Source organism: Schistocerca piceifrons, chromosome X (assembly GCF_021461385.2).
Source record: "Schistocerca piceifrons isolate TAMUIC-IGC-003096 chromosome X, iqSchPice1.1, whole genome shotgun sequence".
Classification (NCBI taxonomy): domain Eukaryota; kingdom Metazoa; phylum Arthropoda; class Insecta; order Orthoptera; family Acrididae; genus Schistocerca; species Schistocerca piceifrons.
Window position 1 is genome coordinate 287,430,696 of NC_060149.1, and position 23,273 is coordinate 287,453,968.

General features: G+C 43.6%; 1 protein-coding gene and 1 pseudogene across 1 annotated transcript in view; both read right to left on the bottom strand.

Annotated features, from left to right (window-relative positions):
- Nucleotides 1–1,014: 1,014 nt before the first annotated feature.
- LOC124724020 lies at nt 1,015–1,132 on the bottom strand (annotated as a pseudogene).
- A 2,266-nt stretch (nt 1,133–3,398) lies between these two features.
- Nucleotides 3,399–23,273, bottom strand: part of LOC124723021 (ETS-related transcription factor Elf-1-like) — a 163,280-nt gene continuing 143,405 nt past the window's right edge. Inside the window, exon 4 of the mRNA XM_047248197.1 lies at nt 3,399–3,898. Coding sequence (XP_047104153.1) covers nt 3,642–3,898 — 257 coding nt within the window. The 3' untranslated portion in view covers nt 3,399–3,641. The remainder of the gene's footprint in view (nt 3,899–23,273) is intronic.

A 23,273-nucleotide genomic window follows, 5' to 3' on the forward strand; every position in this document is an offset into this window, starting at 1 on the left:
CCCTTGTTTTCTGTCCTGCTGTTACCAAGAAATAGCCATTAGGCCTTATCGAGTCACAGGCCAAATGGGCTACAGTTACCTCACTAATAAAGTTTAATTTGAGAGGGGCCAAAATGATTTTTGTTGGCCAACTCCTTCTACTCCAGTGAGCAATTTCTTCGCAAATCTGACTGCTGTATTTATTATTAATAATATCAAATTACATAAAATTGACTTCCACATACACTCAGTGCAGTTATGTGATCAACATAAATAAGTCTTATAAACTGATTTTCTGTTTGATGATGCATGGCTACCATATCCTAAGTATTAGGACGCATCTCATTGTGTAGTACATTTACAAGTTTTGAGATAAGTTTGTTAGTAAGTGTAAAAAAAATGTTGGCGACTTATTGCAATCCATGTGAACCATTTCACTTAGTACCTGTAAATACGTGTTATGTGTTCTTGATGTATGAGATATTTTACATCCTTGAGGCTCTGTGGAAAAAACAGAACACTATCTGATCAAAAGTATCCGGACATCCATATATAATGCGGAATTGACCACTAGATATCACGAGAAGCAGAGCCGCCAGTGTAACTGGGGGCGAGGAGTACTGTGCTGCGGATAGAGAGACACTAACAGCAGAATGGGTCGCTCGGGGCACCTCAGTGATTTCGAAAGTGGACTAATTATTGAATATTGCCTGAGTAACGAATCCATCAGGGACATTTCCCAAGCTGACTGTTGGCAATGAGAGTGTGAAGTGGGGGTGCGAAGGAACAACCGCAGAAAAACCAAGCCCAGGCAGACCTCAGGCAGCCTACTGAGGGACAGGGAAAGCACTGAAAGCACTCCGTCTTCAGGCCACGAGTGGCCTACCGGCACCATCCGACCGCCGTGTCATCCTCAGTGGAGGATGCGGATAGGAGGGGTGTGGGGTCAGCGCACCGCTCTCCTGACAGAAGCCGCTACTATTCGGTCGAGTAGCTCCTCAATTGGCATCACGAAGCTGAGTGCACCCCGAAAAATGGCAACAGTGCATGGCGGCCTGGATGGTCACCCATCCAAGTGCCGACCACGCCCGACAGCCCTTAACTTCGGTGATCTGACGGGAACCGGTGTAACTACTGCGGCAAGGCCGTTGCCAGTGAGGGATAGGGACCATCTAGAATTGAGGAGGATGGTTGTAAATTATCAAGTGAGATCAGCGAAAGGGAGCACACGTGTGTTCCAGCTAGCACGGGCACTGTGTGAAGGGAGGTACGATGGGGTTCAGTGGTCGAACAGTTCCTCATAAGCTACAAATTTTTGTAATCAATGATAATGTTTGAGATGGTGTACAGAGCGATGACACTGGGTAATGGATGGCTGGAAAAGAGTGGTTTGGAGCGGTGAATCGCGCTATACCCTGTGGGAGTGCTGTGGAAGAGTTTGGGTTTGGCGAATACATGGCAAACATTACCTCATGTCATGTATAGTGCCAACAGTGCGGTACAGAGGAGGTGGTGTTGTTGTATGGAGGTGATTTTCGAGGTTAGGGTGTGATCCCCCAACTGTATTAAAAAGAAAAAAAAAACGCCAAGTGCTGAAGAATATGAACATATTTTGCGGCATTGCGTGTTGTGTACAGTAGAGGACCAGTTCGGAGACAACGATAGATTGTATCAGTATGACAATGCACTCTGTCATAAAGGAGCATCTGTAAGGCAATGATCTGTGGACAATAACATTCCTGTTTTAGCAAACAGAACACAGCATGTTGTTCTCAATGGAGAGACGTCTACAGACGTTAAAGTAACCTCTGGCGTGCCACAGGGGACCGTTATGGGACCAGTGCTTTTCGCAATATATATAAATGACCTAGTAGATAGTGTAGGAAGTTTCATGCGGCTTTTTCCAGATGATGCTGTAGTATACAGAGAAGTTGCAGCATTAGAAAATTGCAGCGAAATGCAGGAAGATCTGCAGCGGATAGGCACTTGGTGCAGGGAGTGGCAACTGACCCTTAACATAGACAAATGTAATGTATTTCGAACACATAGAAAGAAGGATCCTTTATTGTATGATTATATGATAGCGGAACAAACACTGGTAGCAGTTACTTCTGTAAAATATCTGAGAGTATGCGTACGGAACGATTTGAAGTGGAATGATCATATAATATTAATTGTTGGTAAGGCGGGTACTTGAGTACTGCTCATCAGTGTGGGATCCGTACCAGATAGGGTTGACGGAGGAGATAGAGAAGATCCAAAGAAGAGCGGCGCGTTTCGTCACAGGGTGATTTGGTAAGCGTGATAGCGTTACGGAGATGTTTAGCAAACTGAAGTGGCAGACTCTGCAAGAGAGGCGCTCTGCACCGCGGTGTAGTTTGCTGTCCAGGTTTCGAGAGGGTGCGTTTCTGGATGAGGTACCGAATATATTGCTTCCCCCTACTTATACCTCCCGAGGAGATCACGAATGTGAAATTAGAGAGATTCGAGCGCGCACGGAGGCTTTCCGGCAGTCGTTCTTCCCGTGAAACATACGCGACTGGAACAGGAAAGGGAGGTAATGACAGAGGCACGTAAAGTGCCCTCCGCCACACATCGTTGGGTGGCTTGCGGAATATTAATGTAGATGTAGATGTAGATGTAATGGACTAGCCTGACCAGACTCCCAGACTGAACTCAATGGAGCACCATTGGGATGAGTCAGAAGGTTGATTTCGCTCTAGACACTAGTGCAACATGACTCCCTTTTCTGGCTTCGGCTCGTGAGGTATGGGCTACCATTCTTTCACAGACATTGAGACACCAGACTGAATGTGTCTCCAACTGAGTTCAAGCTATCATATAGGTGATGTGAAGGTACATCGCATATTAATGACCACTAATAAGTTGGGTTCAAATGGCTCTGAGCACTATGGGACTTAACAGCTGAGGTCATGAGTCCCCTAGAACTTAGAACTAGTTAAATCTAACTAACCTAAGGACATCACACACATCCATGCCCGAGGCAGGATTCGAGCCTGCGAGTCGGCCGTGGTGGCCGAGCGGTTCTAGGCGCTACAGTCTGGAACCGCTCGACCGATACGGTCGCAGGTTCGAATCCTGCCTCGGGCATGGGTGTGTGATGTCCTTAGGTTAGTTAGGTTAAAGTAGTTCTAAGTTCTAGGGGACTGATGACCTCAGAAGTTAAGTCCCATAGTGCTCAGAGCCATTTGAACCATTTTTTGAACCTGCGAGCGTAGCAGTCGCGCGGTTCCGGACTGAAGCGCCTGGAACCACTTGGCCACCGCGGCCGGCCACTAATAAGTGATCGGATACTTTTGATCAGATAAATTATATTATGTCTAATCACGGGTGTCGAGTACTCTCTACCAAAGGAAAAAACGGGTCTAATTTTTTGTAAAACACACAACTGCATAAAATACCACACGAATATTTTTATTTTCAAGTTAGGTACAATTTTTTGCAACAATACATAACAACGCGCTGTTTACTGTAATTACATACACATATCTACATTACACTAACGCAACAGACACGACGGTAGGTATATAAACTAAGTAGTAACATCGCAACGAATCTGAGCTATAAATACATGGCCGCTTATAGCGAGCTTGTTTACAGGACTAGACAGTATGAGTGGGGTCGGATCGAGGAAGGAACGGTCACTGTATGACGGAGATGGGCGGCGGGGTGTTGGTGGAGCGCGAGGGCGGCGGCGGCACTGGGCAGGGCAGCAGGGGCGTGTAGGGCAGCCCCACGCCCACGCCACTCCACAGCCGCAGAGGCAGCAGCGGCGTCGCCAGCGGACGCTCCACCAGCGTCGCGCGCTGCGACCGCTGGGGCCGCTTGGTGCGCTCGTCCACCGGCAGCTTCTTCCACATCTCGAACAGCGGCGGAGCGAACGCAAACGGGGCCATGGCTGCAACACATCACCTTCGTGTCAACACTCCAGTCGATTACGAACTGAGAAACCACAATGGACTTTCCCCAGCATTCGAATCTGGGCCCATTATTGTTCTTACCCTATCGGAATGACCCCAAAAAATGGTTCAAATGGCTCTAAGCACTATGGGACTTAACATCTGAGGTCATCAGTCCCCTAGATGAGAACTACTTAAACCTAACTAGCCTAAGGACATCACACGCACCCATGCCCGGGGCAGGATTCGAACCTGCGACCGTACAGCAGGGCGGTTCCGGACTGAAGCGCCTAGAACCGCTCGGCCATATGGACTGTACCACCTTTGATTTAGAGACTAGATAGTTGCTTGAGTGTGTTGTTCTGAAGAGCTTCATCAATTGTGGGTTTTCATTAATTACAGAATTAGTTCAAACTCATTTGTGTCTAGTTGTTTATTGATCACGCTGGTAAAGGCCAGTGACGGGGACTGAGCTGTCAAGTGGCTGCAGTTTACGCTATTTGCCTCCTAAAAATTGTTATTATTTCTTGTCTCTGATACTAAACTGTTTCAGGTGTAAGAGCTGACATTGTCTTGGATTGAAGTAGATGGACGGAGTATATCATTGGACATGGTGTGTGATGGGGCAGCGGTCGTGACATAGCCAGACGTTACTGAAAAGGAAGCACTGTTCCATTTACAATTGTATCAAAACTAATGTTAGGGAAAATTAAGATGTTTCGGTTACCATTGAGCCTCCTCTAAGTCACAAAAAAATTGTATATTCACTTGTATATTCTCATAAGTTGAAAAATTGGTAGTTGATATAGTTACGCTTATTCTGACTTGTGAGTAAATGTGGAGAGGAGGCAGTTGATTACTAATTTAAGTGAGATTATGGTAATTTAAATTTCTAAGGAAGAATAATAATTAAAAGAATTGCATAAAAGGTTAAATTGTGATACAGCGGCCGGCGGAATGACCTCAATTTATTTGTGTAAGGGGGCCCAGTTGAAGGGGTTGGCGGAAGAAAGTGTTAACTCTAAATTAAGTGTGAGAGTGTTCTCATTGCCTGTTGTACACTCTAAGAAAAAGACGGGACGCACCACGGGGGAATTATACGATTGGGACGGAAATCGGTGGATGTTATGTAAATGTTCAGGCAAACAAATAATTACAATTTAAAAAAAAAAAAAAAAAAAAAAAGGAGTTCTTCGGCTTGGCGTTGATTGATAGAGTTGTTGGATGTCCTCCTGAGAGATATCGTGCCAAATTCTGTCCAATTGGCGCGTTCCATCGTCAAAATCCCGATCTGCCTTGAGGCTCCTGCCCATAATGCTCCAAACGTTTTCAGTTGCGGAGAGATTCAGCTACCTTCTTGGCCAAGGTCCCTACAAGCAGTAGAAACTCCTGCCATGTGCGAACGGGCATTATCTTGTTGAAATACAAGACCAGGATGGCTTACCATGAAGGACAACAAAACGGGGCTAGAATATCGCCGACGTACCGCTGTGCTGTAATAGTGCCGCGGATGACAACCAAATGGTTCCTGCTATGAAAACAAATGGCAGCCCAGACTGCCACTCCAGGTTGTCGGGCCCTATGGCAGGCAACATTCAAGTTGGTATGCTACTGCTCTCTGAGGCACCACCAGATCCGTCCTCACCTAATTCGATGCGGGATCACTGGAAATGATTCCATTCCGCTCAGTGGGATTCTGTGTCTGGAGATGCCCCACACAGAGGTGGATTTCCAACCTGACTGTCGTTTACCATACGGCCCGCTAACCCGGAGTTATGGTCTGGCGTGTCATTTCTTTTCATAGCAGGATCCCTTTGTTTATCATCCTCGGCACTCTTACAGCACAGCTGCACGTCGACGATATTCTACAGCCCGTTTTGTTGCCCTTCATAACAAGTCATCCTGGGCTTTCAGCAAGATAATGCTCTTCTGCACACGGCGAGATTTCTACTCCTTGTTCAAATGGTTCAAATGGCTCTGAGCACTACGGGACTTAACTTCTAAGGTCATCAGTCCCCTATGACTTAGAATTACTTAAACCTAACTAACCTAAGGACATCACACACACCCATGCCCGAGGCAGGATTCGAACCTGCGACCGTAGCGGTCGCGCGGTTCCAGACTGTAGCGCCTAGAACCGCTCGACCACCTCGGCCGGCTCTACTCCTTGTCTTGCTGCTTGTCAAACCCTATCTTAATTAGCAAAGTCGCCAGTTCTCTTCCCAATTGAGAACGTTTAGAACATTATGAGCAGGACTGACCAACCACATCAGGATTTTGACGATGTATTCGGCAGTTGGACAGGATTTGGCACGATATCCTTCGGGACGTCATCCAACAGCTCTGTAAATCAATACCAAGCCGAATAACTTTTACCATAAGGGCCAGCGGTGGACCAACGTGTTATTAACTTTCCCAGTTTCTGAAGCTCCTTCTCTTGAATGAGATATCCAAGTTTTATGAAATTATAATCATTTGTTTGTCTGTACATACACATAACGATTTCCGTCCCATTCGGATATTTCTTTCGTGGTTTTTTCTTTCTTTCTTTATTTTTTATTTTTATTTTTTTAAATGTATTTTCGAATGCACCACATGCTTAGCGAGTAGTTCCATATTTAATGTTCGAATGCACGGCATTCTGTATGAACTGTACTCTCTTATTGTTTCTATATTTTTATCTTAGCATTTAAACAAACATGTAACATACATTGTCCCAAAATGCGCTCTTGTGGGTTATCACTTTCTACCACTGACCTCTTCAGGTGTTTCTTTTTGCAGACGATGTTAGCATTATTGCAAGACAACGACACGTTAATTACTGCTCACAGTTATAGATATACAGCGCTTGATCTGTAGAAAGAGAGTTTCCGTACAGTGACATTATGGGAGAGGGGGTGTTTGAAATTTAGACGTCTTAAAACGTTATATTAACGGCTTTCTGAGCATTTTAAAACTGTGGTAGAACTTTTGCACTAGTAAAAAATAAAGCTCTATTGCATCACATCTCAAAATATGCGGTTCTAACGTTTTTGTCAGGTGTACTGGTATGGTGTATTGGTGTGTAATGTCGCCAATCAAGTACTGTAGTTACATAAATGCAAATGTGCAGAGAAAAAAGTGGCATGCTCTAGAAACATATAAACTTTTTCATATAAAGTGATTTTATGTGCCAGTTTTCTTTTTCGAATAGCATAACTAATAAAAGTCGAAAAAATTTAACTGTTTGTTCACCAAGTGACGTTAACCAGACGGGCTGACAACTTTAACTATTGAATTGCAAATGATATAGATTAAAATCACATCGTTTAACTCAGCTTTTTGCTTTGCTGTATTAGTAGATAAATTTCTTCGTCAAATTATTATATGAGGTTCCATTTGTATCCCTTGTATACTTGAGAAAATTTTTAATTCACATTTTGAGCCATCTTGTAGACACCACTTTTCTTTTAAAAAAAAAAAAAAAAGAAGAATGTTCCTTGTTTGACACATATCAAAGTTTTGGGGGCTATTGTGACAATGCGAGCCACAGTCTCTGTTTAAATATAAATAAGTAATGTGCCACCAACTAATTCCCAAACGTATTGTAAATCGTACGAGGCTAGTGTATGTACCTTCTGTTGTAGGCGGACGTGATGCCATGTGGTGGACGCGGGTAGCAAGCTGCACGTATATTCTCATTTTGGGTGCCATGAGGGCAAAATGTTCGTATATTGTAGTAACAAATATGTTTAAATCAGTGTATTTAGTATGAATGGAACTTTGCTTTGCTTATCACAACAAATATTCATACATTCGAAGATATTTATCAGTTTTCAGTTAAGAAACAGTATAAAGCTACAGACTAATGAGCAAAGAATGCTTGAAACGAAGAAGACTTTGGAGGAAATATAATTATACTGCAGAACATAAAATTACAGTGAGCGGCATTGGTAGTTTGGAATCGTCATAATGTATGGCTGTTGGCTATTAAGAATCAAACAAGGAGCCCAATGGTTAAATCAATGGATTCGTGTTCCGATTATCCAGTCATAAATCTTCCTTGGGTGGATTAAATCGATGAAGGCGATTGACGGGGTAGTTCCTCTGGGAAAGATAAAGGCAGTATTCTTTTGTCATTCTTGTTCAGTCCGTCTGTAACGAGGTGGACGCGGCGGGACGTTACACTTCAGTCTGCCTTTTACAACTGTAAAAAGACCATTGAAGTTTGCTAGCTATCCACATCAAATTTAATGGTATAAAACTGAGCTTTATTGAAGAGTTATAGAGAAGCTACGAGAGGAGAAAAAATCCCAGCGAAACAGTGAAAAAGCCATGTTACAGCCTGGACCAAAGACAACAGTTTTCATGTTTGTGTGTTGCGTATCTGATGACGACTGGGAGAAAGCCTAGTATTCACCTAAAAGGGTGAAGTAAACCATCTAGGAACCACGTTAAGTTTGCCTGGTGTGCCATACCAAAGATTGTCATCAGTCTGGATCAACTAACTGTCTCGTACAGTTGAGTTCCGTTCTTAACGCTGTGCTAGATGCACATTTTATACCGCTAAAAGAAAGCTGTCAGAGTGACAGCTCCAGCGCCTAAAATAATGAATTCATTGTCTTTGGTAAAAATAAAATTCTTCAGGTGTAGATATCTGTGGGAACACACTTCAAAGCTGTTGCTAGTAAAGGAGCTCTCCTGGCCCGGATGTATTACTGCCTCATCATTAAGGAAGCCCGACACGACTCGTGGCTGCCAGCTAACTTGGAAGCTAGCACACAGCTCGCCATAATGGCGCCAGCCCAAACGAAGCGTAACAAGCCAGCTGAGAGTCCATTGCCTTATTACCGAGGAGTGCGGCTACGAAATAAACTCACCACTCACGCAATAATCAACTTCTATCTCTTCATTAGAAGGCTGCGTAGCGACTTGGAAGCGACCCCTGGGTAAACCTAAAGAATGCAAGGTGTTCGAGATTTGGAATTTTTAACTTCACTTTAAGCTTATTTATATCAAAATTTTTACGGTTTTTTCTGTGTATGTTTAAGTTAGAAGCAGAGCTAAAGATTTGCCTCATACATCTTTCGCACCTATAGACAGTAACAGGACACGCAAAGCACGTCGGAAACAGTGTCGGCTCACGTGTTCAACTTTAGTAGGGTCGTGAAAATCCTTCGTTGAGCTATCCTCTCGATGTATCACTAAAAGACTTCTGTGAAGCCACAGAACTTTTATAAAGAAGTACTCAAATACTGTATCCGAGCGAGGTGGCGATTGTTAGGACACTGGACTCACACCAAATTCCTGGTCAGTCATCTGTATTTAGGTTTTCCGTGGTTTCCATAGACCATTTAAGGCAAATACCAGAACAGTTCCTTTAAAAACGACACGGTCGAAATCGTCCCCAATCGGAGCTTGCGTTCCGTCTCTCATAATCCTGTCGTAGACGAGACGTTAAACCCAAATCTTGCTTTTTGAAATATGGTAGAGAAAAGTGAAAACTAATATTTCTAAAGATCCAACAAAGAAAGATAAAATTTGCATGCAGCATTTGGGAAGGTCAGTGAAGATAGTAATTCATAGCGCCATGCATTCGACGGAGTATGATCCTCTTATTGAACATGGAAATGCTGGACTCATAACAACAGTAATTGACTTCAGAATGAGATCTTTACTCAGCAGTGGAGTGTGCGCTGATATGTAACTTCCTGGTAGATTAAAACTGTGTGCCGGACCGAGACTCGAACTCGGGACCTTTGCCTTTCGCCGGCAAGGGCTCTACCAACTTTGTTTGTTTGTTTTTTTTCTTCTAATCTCATTTTGTTCGTTTTTGTTCGTTGTATCTGGTCGGGGCGGACGTTGCAAGACACCCGTTTCAGTTCGTCGTTGATCCATTAACTCAGTTTTTTATTACAGAGGGCAGCTAACCCTCTGACCGACCACGCTGAGCTTCCGTGCCGGCTGCCAACTGAGCTACCCAAGCACGACTCACGGCCCGTTCTCACAGCTTCAGTTCTGCCAGTACCTCGCCTCATACCTTCCAAACTTCACAGAAGCTCTTCCGAGAAACTTGCAGACCTAGCACTCCCGGAAGAAAGGATATTGCGGAGACATGGCTTAGCCACAGCCTGAGGGATGTTTCCAGAGTGAGATTTTCACTCTGCAGCGGAGTGCGCGCTGATATAAAACTTCCTGGCAGATTAAAACTGCGTGCCGGACCGAGACTCGAACTCGAGACCTTTGCCTTTCGCCGGCAAGTGCTCTACCAACTGAGCTACCCAAGCATGACTCACGACCCCTCCTCACAGCTTCAGTCCTGCCAGTACCTCGCCTCTTACCTTCCAAACTTCACAGAAGCCCTTAAGCGAACCATGCAGAACTGGCAGAACTGAAGCTGTGAGGACGGGTTGTGAGTCGTGCTTGGGTAGCTCAGTTGGTAGAACACTTGCCGGCGAAAGGCAAAGGTCCCGAGTTCGAGTCTCGGTCGGGTACACAGTTTTAACCTGCTAGGAAGTTTCAGTAATTGACTTTCTGTAAGAGTGATCTGTTGATACAAGGGTACGAAGGGAGGGGTGGCGGCACTAGACAGTCCTTCCGAAGAATTGCCCAATACACGACGTGAATGGTCGGTGAGTACAAATACTGCCACTGTTGCTCTGAGGAAACTGCGTATGCTCGTCGACCTGGTCTGGGACGTCAGTAGTATACTGACCAATGCCTTGACTGCCTTAGCGGACCAGTAGCCATCGCTCATCGCACGCAGCCACATCACCTATTAGGCTCAATGTGGCATTCCCAGTGTCAATAGAATCAGATATAGTTTATTGTAAGTTCAGCTACGGACTAAGACACCACTATGCCAGAGTTCCTGTCACATCTACCTTATCATGTCACTCTGCGACGATATAGTAATATACGAAAATGTAATAAAGAACGATGTAACATTGTATTCAATGGTGATTATTTGCTTGATCTGCATCTACCAAAAAATAGGCAAACAGTGGAGTGTATGAAATATCAACACAAGGAACCAACAACGAGTAAAACGGTTGTGGTGAATGATGGTCCTCAATGACAGTACACCTCTGATATATTGCTTGTGGCAGCACCGAACATTGTAAGACACATTCAGAATGTCATGTAACACATTTTGTTGACATCTATAAACGACTCGATAAAGGCCGTGCTCTTGCTTAGAAAATAATCCAACAAACAGTCCAAAATTGTCCTTAATTTTCTAGACCGTGACGTTCACCAGATCTGTTGCCCAATAAGCACTTGTGGGCGAGAAGTAATGGGACGACACGTGGTCTGAACTGTTTTACCGGCAGCAGTTAGTGACCGGTTACGACAAAAGTTGGAAGTAGTGTGGAACGTTTTAATCCCAGATGACATGATCGCCTCCATACATCAGTATATATGGCTAGAAGAGACTATAGAAGCTCTTGAAATTGTTGTCCAAGACAATCTGTCCATTGGTGAATTACTCAGCGATTATGATAATATACCGTTTATAGCCTGTATGATATGTGAAAAAAATTCATTTATGTGGGGTTATGGATTCAGAGTGTCTGTTTTTAATTTTTTACATGTGTATACCTATAAGTTTAGAGTGTTATTACTCTTGGATCCTATTTATAATTGCAAATAAAACACGGTCATACTTATTACCAGCTGCTACCTGCAGCTGTTCTCATTTATTAGTGGTTTTGTTATGATGGGTGATAGTGAGTAAGCAAGCTGTTGTATGTGCAATAGTGTTAGCTGCACTCTCGTTTCTGTCTGTTTTGTTAAGCAAAGCTATCGATGTATCCCCATCCCCGTGCCATGCACGATGCGGCTGCCATGCACGATGCGGCGAAATGCGTAGCGTCACTGCCGAGTGGTGCATGCAGAGGGGCGTGCCAGGAGCGCGCATCTATCCATTGCGCTACTGAAGTAACTATGCATCATACAACGTGGACATTATGCAACAAATTTAATAATTTTTTGAAATAGTTTATGTTCAGTGATATAAAAAAAGATGTTCGATCTCCTACTTCACACTCTTAGGGTTCGAATGTTTTTTTCTTCTTTCTTACTTTCTAAGGACCCTATGTTATTCCTCAGGGTTCAAACTGCCTCCGTAACAAATTTCATCGAAATCAGTTCAGCAGCTTAGTTGCGAAAAAAACAATGTGGTACACCAATTACTTTGCATTTAGTAATACACTACTGGCCATTAAAATTGCTACACCACGAAGATGACGTGCTACAGGCGCGAAATTTAACCGACAGGAAGAAGATGCTGTGACATGCAAATGATTAGCTTTTCAGACCATACACACAATGCTGGCGCCGGTGGCGACACCTACAACGTGCTGACATGAGGAAAGTTTCCAACCGATTTCTCCTACACAAACAGCAGTTGACCGGCGTTGCCTGGTGAAACGTTGTTGTGATGCCTCGTGTAAGGAGGAGAAATGCGTTCCATCACGTTTCCGACTTTGATAAAGGTCGGATTGTAGCCTATCGCGATTGCGGTTTATCGTATCGAGACATTGCAGCTCGTGTTGGTCGAGATCACATGACTGTTAGCAGAATATGGAATCGATGGGTTCAGGAGGGTAATACGGAACGCCGTGCTGGATCCCAACGGCATCGTATTACTAGCAGTCGAGATGACAGGCATCTTATCCGCATGGCTGTAATGGATCGTGCAGCCACGTCTCGATCCCTGAGTCAACAGATGGGGACGTTGGCAAGACAACAACCATCTGCACGAACAGTTCGACGACATTTGCAGCAGCATGCACTATCAGCTCGGAGACAATGGCTGCGGTTACCCTTGACGCTGCGTCACAGACAGGAGCGCCTGCGATGGTGTACTCAACAACGAACCTGGGTGCACGAATGGCAAAACGTCATTTTTCGGATGCATCCAGGTTCTGTTTACAGCATTATGATCGTCGCATCCGTGTTTGGCGAAATCGCGGTGAACGCACATTGGAAGCGTGTATTCGTCATCGCCATACTGGCGTATCGACCGGCGTGATGGTATGGAGTGCCATTGGTTACACGTCTCGGTCACCTCTTGTTCGCATTGACGGCACTTTGAACAGTGGACCTTACATATCAGATGTGTTACGACCTATGCCTCTACCCTTCATTCGATCCCTGCGAAACCCCACATTTCAGCAGGATAATGCACGACCGCATGCTGCAGGTCCTGTACGGGCCTTTCTGGATACAGAAAATGTTCGACTGCTGCCCTGGCCAACACATTCTCCAGATCTCTCACCAACTGAAAACGTCTGGTCAAAGGTGGCCGACCAACTGGCCCGTCACATTACGCCAGTCACTACTCTTGATGAACTGTGGCATCGTGTTGAAGCTGCATGGGCAGCTGTACCTGTACACGCCATCCAAGCTCTGTCTGACTCAATGACCAGGCGTATCAAGGCCGTTACGGCCAGAGGTGGTTGTTCTGGGTACTAATATCTCAGGATGTATGCACCCAAATTGCATGGTTCAAAAATGGCTGTGAGCAGTATGCGACTTAACTTCTGAGGTCATCAGTCGCCTAGAACTTAGAACTAATTAAACCTAACTAACCTAAGGACATCACACACATCCATGCCCGAGGCGGGATTCGAACCTGCGACCGTAGCGGTCGCTCGGCTCCAGACTGTAGCGCCTAGCACCGCACGGCCACTCCGGCCTGCCCAAATTGCGTGAAAATGTAATCACATGTCAGTTCTAGTGTAATATATTTGTCCAATGAATACTCGTTTATCATCTGCATTTCTTCTTGGTGTAGCAATTTCAATGGCCAGTAGTGTATTGGTATGGAGATATAGATTAAACACTATGAGGATTGTATAAGCATTGTATTCATTACGTTGAATCAATGGTGCAGTGGTCAGCAGATCTACCTAGCACGCAGGAGGCCCAGGTTCGAGTCCTGGTCCAGGACAAATTTTCAACTTTCTCCATTGATTTAAATCAATGCCCACTAGCAGCTTATGCCAGTCAGTTCTTTGTGTCTTGATTCATAACGGCTGTGGGATCAAAATATATCCGTTCTTTCTGACATATCCAAAAGAACAGACACCAGAATTTTTTTGTGATCAGATTTTGATGAAATAAAGCCCATACGTTTCTCCAAGCTACGCTCAAGTTACTTGAAGAAACACCATGAAAATTCGTCAAGTAATTTCAAACAGGCAAACAGGCACGACTTTTTGGCAGTTTCAGTATTAGTACAGATACAATTTTCTAGAAAATAATACACGCCGATCTGTAGGGTGAAATGATAAGTGCAGATGTTTTTTTAACATTTAAGAAACTTTATGACGTTGCTGTATGCAGACAGACGTTTGAATTTGATTGTAGTAGAGTACTAACCTACGTCGAATCATATGAAAATCATTTGGCATAATTTCAGTTTCCATTAGAATGGTTTTGACAGGGCTCGGATGTATACTATAACAGCTAGATCAGTGCTCGGCAAACTGTGGCTCGCGAGCTACATGCGACTGTTTGGCCTGTTGTGGCTCTTCCAAAAACATTAGAGATTTACCACTGTGTGCATAAACAGAGGAAGTTGGAACAGGTAAAATGTCTTCGAATATAACCAATCAGAAAGTCGAAGATCTTAAACCGGTTTCAGCTTTATCAATAGCAGTTGACGAGTCTTGTGGTACAAATGATACAGCGCAAGTTTCACTTTTTGTACGATTTATTTAATCGATAGGTTCTAAACAAGAACGTTTGGGATTATACCCACTCAACGTCAAACACGTGGGGAGGATACAGCAAATGCTGTAATGGAGTATATTGAAAAACATCATTTTCCACTCGATAAAATTGTCTCATTTTCAACAGATGGGGTGAAAAGGATGGCAGCGCAAGAAAAAGATTTGTTGCTTTTTGAAAGAAAAAATTAATCACAAGATAGTTACCTACCATTGAATCATTCACCAAGAAGTGCATTGTGTACAGACATTTCCTGAAGAAATTAGCAAAGTTATGAAATTGGTGATTAAGATTGGCACAGTGGATAGGCCTTCAAAAACTGAACACAGATCAATCGAGAAAACAGGAAGAAGTTCTGTGGAACTATGAAAAAATAAGCAAAATATACAAAGTGAGTAGTCGATGGTAAACATAGGCAATATAAAGGACAATGTGAGCCCAGGAGCGCCGTGGTCCGGTGGTTAGCGTGAGCAGCTGTGGAATGAGAGATCCTCGGTTCAAGTCTTCCCTCGCGTGAAAATTTTACATTCTTTATTTTCGCAAAGTTATGATCTGTCCGTTCGTTCATTGACGTCTCTGTTCACTGTAATAAGTTTAGTGTCTGCGCAAAACCGTGCGATTAGTAGACGAAGGGACGTGCCTCTCCAATGGGAACCGAAAACATTTGATCGCAAGGTCATAGATCAACCGATTCTTCCAAAGTAAAACACGTCTGATATATTCTATACCACACTCGTAGCGGCATGTGCGTCACGTGACAGGAATATGTTGTCGACCCACCTAACTTGTACACTTGGCGAATGGGTAAAAAGATTTTTCTACCTTGCCCGATTTAGGTTTTCTTGTGCATGTGATAATCACTCCCAAAAAAGTGATGAAAACATAAGAGTTTGTCACATAAACTGAAAATAAAAAATTAAAATGTTCACTCGAGGGAGAACTTGAACCAAGGACATCGTTCCGCAGCTCCTAACGCTAATCACGGGACCACGGTGCTCCTGAGCTCACATTCTCCGTGATATTGCATATCTTACGCATGGACTACTCAGTTCGAAAATTTTGCTTATTTTTTTAATAGTTCCACACAACTTCTTCCTGTTTTCTCGATTGATCTGTGTTCAGTTTCTCAAGGCCTGTCCATAGTGCCAACTTATAACTAAACCTGAGGGGGGTGCGATGGGGAGGTTCCCTTGTCAGTTACGTCTTCTGCGGCCTTCTGGATACAGTAAATGCCTTTGAAGCAACAGAGCTCTAAGCATCTTACATGAACTTTCATGAGTTTTAATGCACTTTTACTGCTTTACTTGAGGTTGTAAAATAATGTTCGGAGCTTTATAGGTATAAATACACCTAAAGTTCGCTAATGTTTGTAAGTAGGCTGTTTAGGTTTTCTTATTGGTAACGCCACGTAGCGCTCTGTGTGAGAATCACTGGCTGTGCTGTGTGCAGTCTGTGGCTAGTTTGCATTGTTGTCCGCCATTGTAGTGTTGGGCAGCTGGATGTTAACAGCGCGTAGCGTTGCGCAGTTGGAGGTGAGCCGCCAGCAGTGATGGATGTGGGGAGAGAGATGGCGGAGTTTTGAAATTTGTAAGACTGTCATGAACTGCTATATATAATATGACTATTAAGGTAAATACATTGTTTGTTCTCTATGAAAATCTTTCATTTGCTAACTATGCCTATCAGTAGTTAGTGCCTTCCGTAGTTTGAATCTTTTATTTAGCTGGCAGTAGTGGCGCTCGCTGTATTGCAGTAGTTCGAGTAACGAAGATTTTTGGTGAGGTAAGTGATTTGTGAAACGTATAGGTTACTGTTAGTCAGGGCCATTCTTTTGTAGGGATTTTTGAAAGTCAGATTGCGTTGCGCTAAAAATATTGTGTGTCAGTTTAAGCACAGTCTTGTACAATTTTTCTAAGGGGACGTTTCATGTTTTCTCTGCAGCACCGACAAATACACATGTGACTTGACTGAAACGAGCTTTACGCCACAGACTGGGTATATGGAATTAGACGAAAGATTCCAATTACAGAACTTTACATGATTTTTGACTCTGAGAATTCTGTGTGACTGGAAGCTCCATGTGTTGGAGCTAGAACCTCTGAACGTCGTGGCATGGAATCAAAGAGGTCGTGGGTATGTTCCTAGGAGGTCTCCATGAAATTTGTGTACGAGGCCGCAAAGCATAAATAATGGTTTTAGGGAACAGAGAATAGATGCGTCAGCCAAGGGGTTGTCAACGGTCAACCACATAGGACACAGGACGAGGCACCAAACAGACTGGAAAATGAAAATGGAAAAAGGGACGTCGCAGTAGCTTCACCGTAACACCGATACAGACAAAAATGGTTCAAATGGCTCTGAGCACTATGGGACTTAACATCTGAGGTCATCAGTCCCCTAGAACTTAGAACTACTCAAACATAACTAACCTGAGGATGACACACACATCCATGCCCGAGGCAGGATTCCAATCTCCGACCGTAGCGGTCGCGCGGTTCCAGACTGAAGCGCCTAGAGCCGCTTGGCCACTTCGGCTGGCGATACAGACAGAGCAAAGCAAGAGTTCTGTAGCTGCCTCAGTGCCATAGTTGCAATACAATGTTTTATTTCATAAAGTAAGTTCCAAATTGTATTCTAAAATACATTCCATAATTTTCACGTATCTTGTCCATTGGTTTTCTAGTGTTTGAACTAGAGGCTAAAGTCGCAACAGTACTTCTCAAAGAGGTTTATTAAGAACTTCACAGGTGAAGCATTCTGGGTGCAGAACATTGTATTGGCAAGTGCTTTCAATTGACGTGACAAAAGTCATGAGATACCTCCTAATACCGTGTAGGACCTCCTCCTGGCCTGCGTAGTGCAGCAACTCGACGAGGCATGGACGCAACAAGTCGTCGGAAGTCCATTGCAGAAATATTGAGCAATTCTGCCTTTATAGCCGTCCATAAATGCGAAAGTGTTGCCCATGTAGGATCTTGTGCACGAACTGATCTCTCGATTATGTTCCATAAATGTTCGGTGGGATTCATGTCGGGCAATCTGAATGGCCAAAACATTCTATCGAATAGTCCAAAATGTTCTTCGATCAATGACGAACAATTGTGGCATGATGACATGGCGCATTACCACGCATAAAAATTACATCGTTGTTTGGGAACATAAAGTCCATGAATGACTGCAAATGGTCAATGATCGGTTCAGTTGGATCAGGGGACCCAGTCCGTACCATGTAAATACAGCCCATACTATTATTGAGCCACTATCAGCTTGCACAGTGCCCTGTTGACAACTTGGGTCCATGGTTTTGTGGGGTCTGCGACATACTCGAACCCTACCATCAGCTCGTACCAACTGAAATCGGGACTCATCTGGCCAGGCCACGGTTTCCTAGTCTTCTAGGGGTCCAACCGATATGATCTGGAGCCCAGGATAGGTACCACGGGTGATATAGTGCTGTTAGCAAAGGCACTCACGTCGGTCGGCTGCTGTCATAACCCATTAACGCGAAATCTCGCCTCACTGTCCTAACTGATAAATTCGTCGTACGTTCCGGATTGATGTCTGCGGTTATTTCGTGCAGTTTCGTTTGTCTGTCAGCATTGCCAACTCTACGGAAACGCCGCTGCTCTCGGTCGCTATGAGAAGACCGTCGGCCACTGCATTGTCCGTGGTAAGTGGTAATGCTTGAAATTTGGTTTTCTTGGCACACTCTCAACACTGTGGATCTCGGAATATTGAATTCATTAACGATTTCCGAAATGGAATGTCCCATGCGTCTAGCTTCAACTACCAGCGTTCAAAGTCTGTTAATTCCTGTCGCGCGGCCGTAATCACGTCGGACACTTTTTTACATGACTCACCTGAGTGCAGATGGCAGCTCCGCCAACTCACTGCTCTTTTATACCTTGTGTACGCGATACTACCATCATCTGCATATGCCCACATCGCTGCCCCATGACTTCTGTCATCTCGTTGAATGTTGATAAATAATGGTGTTGGGTAAGCCATGCATAAATGACAGATATTCGGACTAGAAAACGTCGTGTCATACTGCTGCACTGTCTCCGAACTTGCAACAGTTGTGAGAAGTGAACAATCCCAGGAGCTCCATTCTGAACAAACTGCTTTACTAAACTAACGTTTTCAGTGTTTCCTTAGTCCTTACTTTTCTCATTTAGCGCTCATCAAAAGTAATAAAGGGCGTCAGAAAGAGGTTCATCGTATTTCAAAAGACTACATCTTCTGTATGAATGAAGGTAGAACCTTGGGATAAATTTTAACTTGCACAAAGGACTACAAAATTTTTATTTTCTAATAAACCATTCTATTTTACAAGGGTATATCTCTTACACACATGCACTTACAACCCTGGGGCAGTCTTTATAATCACGTTTAGAATCAAAGTTCCAAAATCACCTTTCGCATCGGCTCAATGTGTACTACGCAAGTCCCTCCCGCCGGAGATTCGAGTCCTCCCTCGGGCATGGGTGTGTGTGCTGTTCTTAGTATATGTTAGTTTAAGTTAGTTTAAGTAGTGTGTAAGTCTAGGGACCGACGGCCTTAGCAGTTTGGTCCCTTACGAACTCACACACATTTGAATATTTTACTACGCAAGGCACAAGACAAACATCCACACAATAGTCTGACTTCTTCCATACTTTCGCGAGCATGCCTAAAGTTACTGCAACTGAGCGAGGCTGTGCAATGCTTAGCGCACTGGACTCGCATTCGGGAGGGTGACGGTTCAAATCCGTGTCCTGATTTAGGTTTTTCGTGATTTCTCTTAATCATTCGAGGCAAATGCCGGGATAGTTTGTTCAAATGTGTGTGAAATCTTATGGGATTTAACTACTAAGGTCATCAGTCCCTAAGCTTACACACTACTTAACCTAAATTACCCTGAGGACAAACACACACACCTATGCCCGAGGGAGGACTCGAACCTCCGCCAGGACCAGCCCCGGGATAGTTTCTTTGAAAAGACACGGCCGATTTCCTTAAAGCGATAAAGCCATAAAGTTAAAGCTAACCGAGCTTGAGCTCCGTCTCTAATGATTCCGTTGTCGACGGGACGTTAAAGCCTTAAGCCGTCGGCACACGGAGCGTGCATCCGAACTTTGAGCGTTGAGCGTGCCGAGTTTCTGACGTCATAGCGTGGAATAGCACGCTCGGGAGTCTTTCCGAACGTGCAGAGCAATATCTGGCATGTCAGATATTCTGAACGTGAGTCTGAGTGTTGACCAATGAGATGGCACATCGCCAACTACGTCACACGCACGCCGTCTCCCTTCAGTACAGAGTTGTGAGGCGCCATATTGGCATTCATTTCAAACCTATATGTATATATGCCGTGCTGAGCACCAGCAAATTGAGAATCACTGGAAAACTCGTTGTTAGTTGTGAGATTCGAAAAAAATGGTTCAAATGGCTCTGAGCACTATGGGACTTAACATCTATGGTCATCAGTCCCCTAGAACTTAGAACTACTTAAACCTAACTAACATAAGGACAGCACACAACACCCAGCCATCACGAGGCAGAGAAAATCCCTGACCCCGCCGGGAATCGAATCCGGGAACCCGGGCTGTGAGATTCGTTCCAATAAAATAATGAGAAACATCATATTAATGGCAAAAGAATTATTGTAACGTGCGTATTATGAAAGTAGGCTATTTGAAGACAGCGACGCACTGAAGATCCACCCAAAACGCATTGTTCATCGTACAATTTGTTATAATTAAATTTCAATTAATAACATAATTATCTACGATTAACGTTTTTAGCAAGGGGTAACACAATACTTTTTACGACTAGCAGACTCTTGTTGGTTTAGCGTAATGTGTAGCGTATCTGTTCGGCAATGAGTGAATGCTGAAGCGGTGGTTCCCGTCTTTACCTGTCCAAATTTTTTCCCCAACATTCGCGTTTTTATTTAGTTCTGATACTTTATTATTAGTTTAATATAAGTATATACTATAATATTTGATGTTATGTAAATATAAGTTTACCTTTTTTTGAGGGGTGACATTGTTCAATTGGCTTAATTACAGGACAGCTTGCGCTACTTGTATAAAGATATTTTGCTCGTTTTTCTTTTACGCCTCGTAATTCACATGTTGCAAAGATTCTGCTACTGGGTAGGAACAGTGATCAAGTAAGACTGACCTTGGGGTTTTACCAAAATGTGGGAATGATGAAATAATGTTTATCTTATGCGGAGAAGTATTCCAAATTTGTACCGCACTGTTTGTAATGGAACTTTTGTAAGCCTGTGTCCTTACTGATTGAACATAGTACTTTCCTTTCCATGGACGATGGAGGAAATGTGCGTTTTAATAGAATTTTACGCGCGCCCGTTGAGTAAACGAACTAGAAAAATCCCTCAAACTGCCGCTGGAGTGCGTTGCGATCGCGTATACGACGTTGGGGCCCACGTACCGTACGCACAAGTCGCATCGTTCCTGAGCGTTCAGCAGCACGTTGAACTTGGCACGCTCAACGTTAACGTTCGACAGCAAGGTCCGTGTGCCGACGTTATTAGTCTTCCTCCCTTCCTTCCTCCCTTCACTGTATTTACGTCGCACAGTTGTGACTGACTTTCATTTGTCGAAACGGAGAACGCAAAGCACCTTTTGTTGTTGTAGTGTTATCACCATCTCGACTCGAAGTAAATTGGATAATAACTAAGCGAGTCCGCAGCTCGTGGTCGTTCGGTAGCATTTTCGCTTCCCGCGCTCCTGTTCCCGGGTTCGATTCCCGGCGGGGTCAGGGATTTTCTCTGGCTCGTGATGACTGGGTGTTGTGTGATGTCCTTGGGTTAGTTAGGTTTAAGTAGTTCTAAAATCTAGGGGACTGATGACCATAGGTGTTAAGCCCCATAGTGCTCAGAGCCATTTTTTTTTGAATGGGCGAGGGAACGAGTGAGCTCACTACAACGCCGAGGCTCATACCAGCAACCACACGAACACGCAGCTTACAACTGGTACCAAGCTAAATTCTTAGTTGCTATGCGTAAGCTGAAATTCGCCCCAAAATTTCTGTCTTCATTCATGTAGAACATATGGTCTTGAGAATTCGAATGAATCTTTTTGAAATAGCCTGCGTAGTTATTATTTTATTCATAGCTCTTATTTTTTCAGTTACTGTAGTATATACAGGGTGTTCGGAAATTCTCGTTGTTAACTTTTAGAGAGGAGCGAGTACACAATATAGGGTGTATCGAAAAGGACTTTACAACTCTGAAAACTCATAGTGATGTATTCATTTCACCTACAAACATGGTTTTGGTGTCATTTTATGGCAAAATACATCAACTTTTTTGCCTCATACCTAAACAGTTTGAAAGTGACTTCCATTGGTTGACACTCATCTCATCTAAAGTCGATTTCTTGTCAAACTCACTGCAGCATCTCAGGCGTGACTTGTTTAGTTGCGAGGTTGATTCTTATACTGCGCTCTGACAGAGAAGCTAGTAAGGGTGGAACAACCAAGGTGTTCTTGACGATTCCTCGAAAGAAAAAGTTAAGAGGTGGGCGGTTGGGGCCATGCAATTGGCGCATCTCGGCGCATTCACTTACATGGAGAGCAGACATTTTGGATATCCTAGAAGTCTTACCAAACAGTCAAACCTTAAATTTTCCTTCAAGATGACACCCTTACTTAGTATGTAGGTCGTATGAATAAGCTTTTTTTAAAAAAAAAATACACCCTATGTTTTGAATAGGAACCCCTGTTAGTTAGTTTGTGTAACGCGTCCACTACTGTTGCGGGAAAGAGACCTGGTATGCAGTAGGGTAGTGCGATCGCCGGATTACTTCTTGTGGGGTCGCATGTCGCATGCAAAGTTTAATTTATGAGACTTCTTTAGAGACAGAGGAAGATCTGCTGGCACGAGTTCTGGCCGCTGCACTAGAGACAACAGGTGGGATAGTGAGTGTGTGCCAGCACATGCTTCGTAGGTACAATGTCTGAAAACGTTGGTGGTCGCAACATCCAGCTACTGTTGTAATGTATCAGTACTGTTCTATACGTACAGTACGTTGAATTATTTTTTTTTTTTTTGGAATGAAGTAAAAACATAATGTTTTAAGTGTTAACACAAACAAATATGCTAAAGTCATAAATGGATCCTTTCGAATTGTTACTTAATAATTGTACTCCGTCACGTCTAATGTATTTCCTCGAGCAGAAGTGGATGAGTTAAACAACAGTACTGAAACAGTCGTAGAATGGAAACGGTACTTTCCCGAACGTGGATTCCTATTCAAAATATTACGTACTCACTCCACTCTAAAAGTCTTAGAACTTTGTAACGGGAATTTCCGTATATCCTATATTTCAGAATAAAATTCAGTAGTCAGTTACACAGATATTTATATTTCGCTTTCCAGTTTTCAACAAATTAAATTGTCATCTTAAAAATCCTACAAAATTTAAATCACCAGACATTGGTTATACATTTATGCAAAGTGTAAGAAGCATGCTGCAGAAACTTATTTAGTATTTGTTTAGCAGATGTCCATATCTGTTTCCCAGAAGCATAATTCCATGACCTGACCGAAACTGTACATATTGTACTTGATTACTTTAAACACAGATTGACAGATTGATAATTTACACTAAATGAATCACGTCTGTGTACATGTCAAGCTGTTG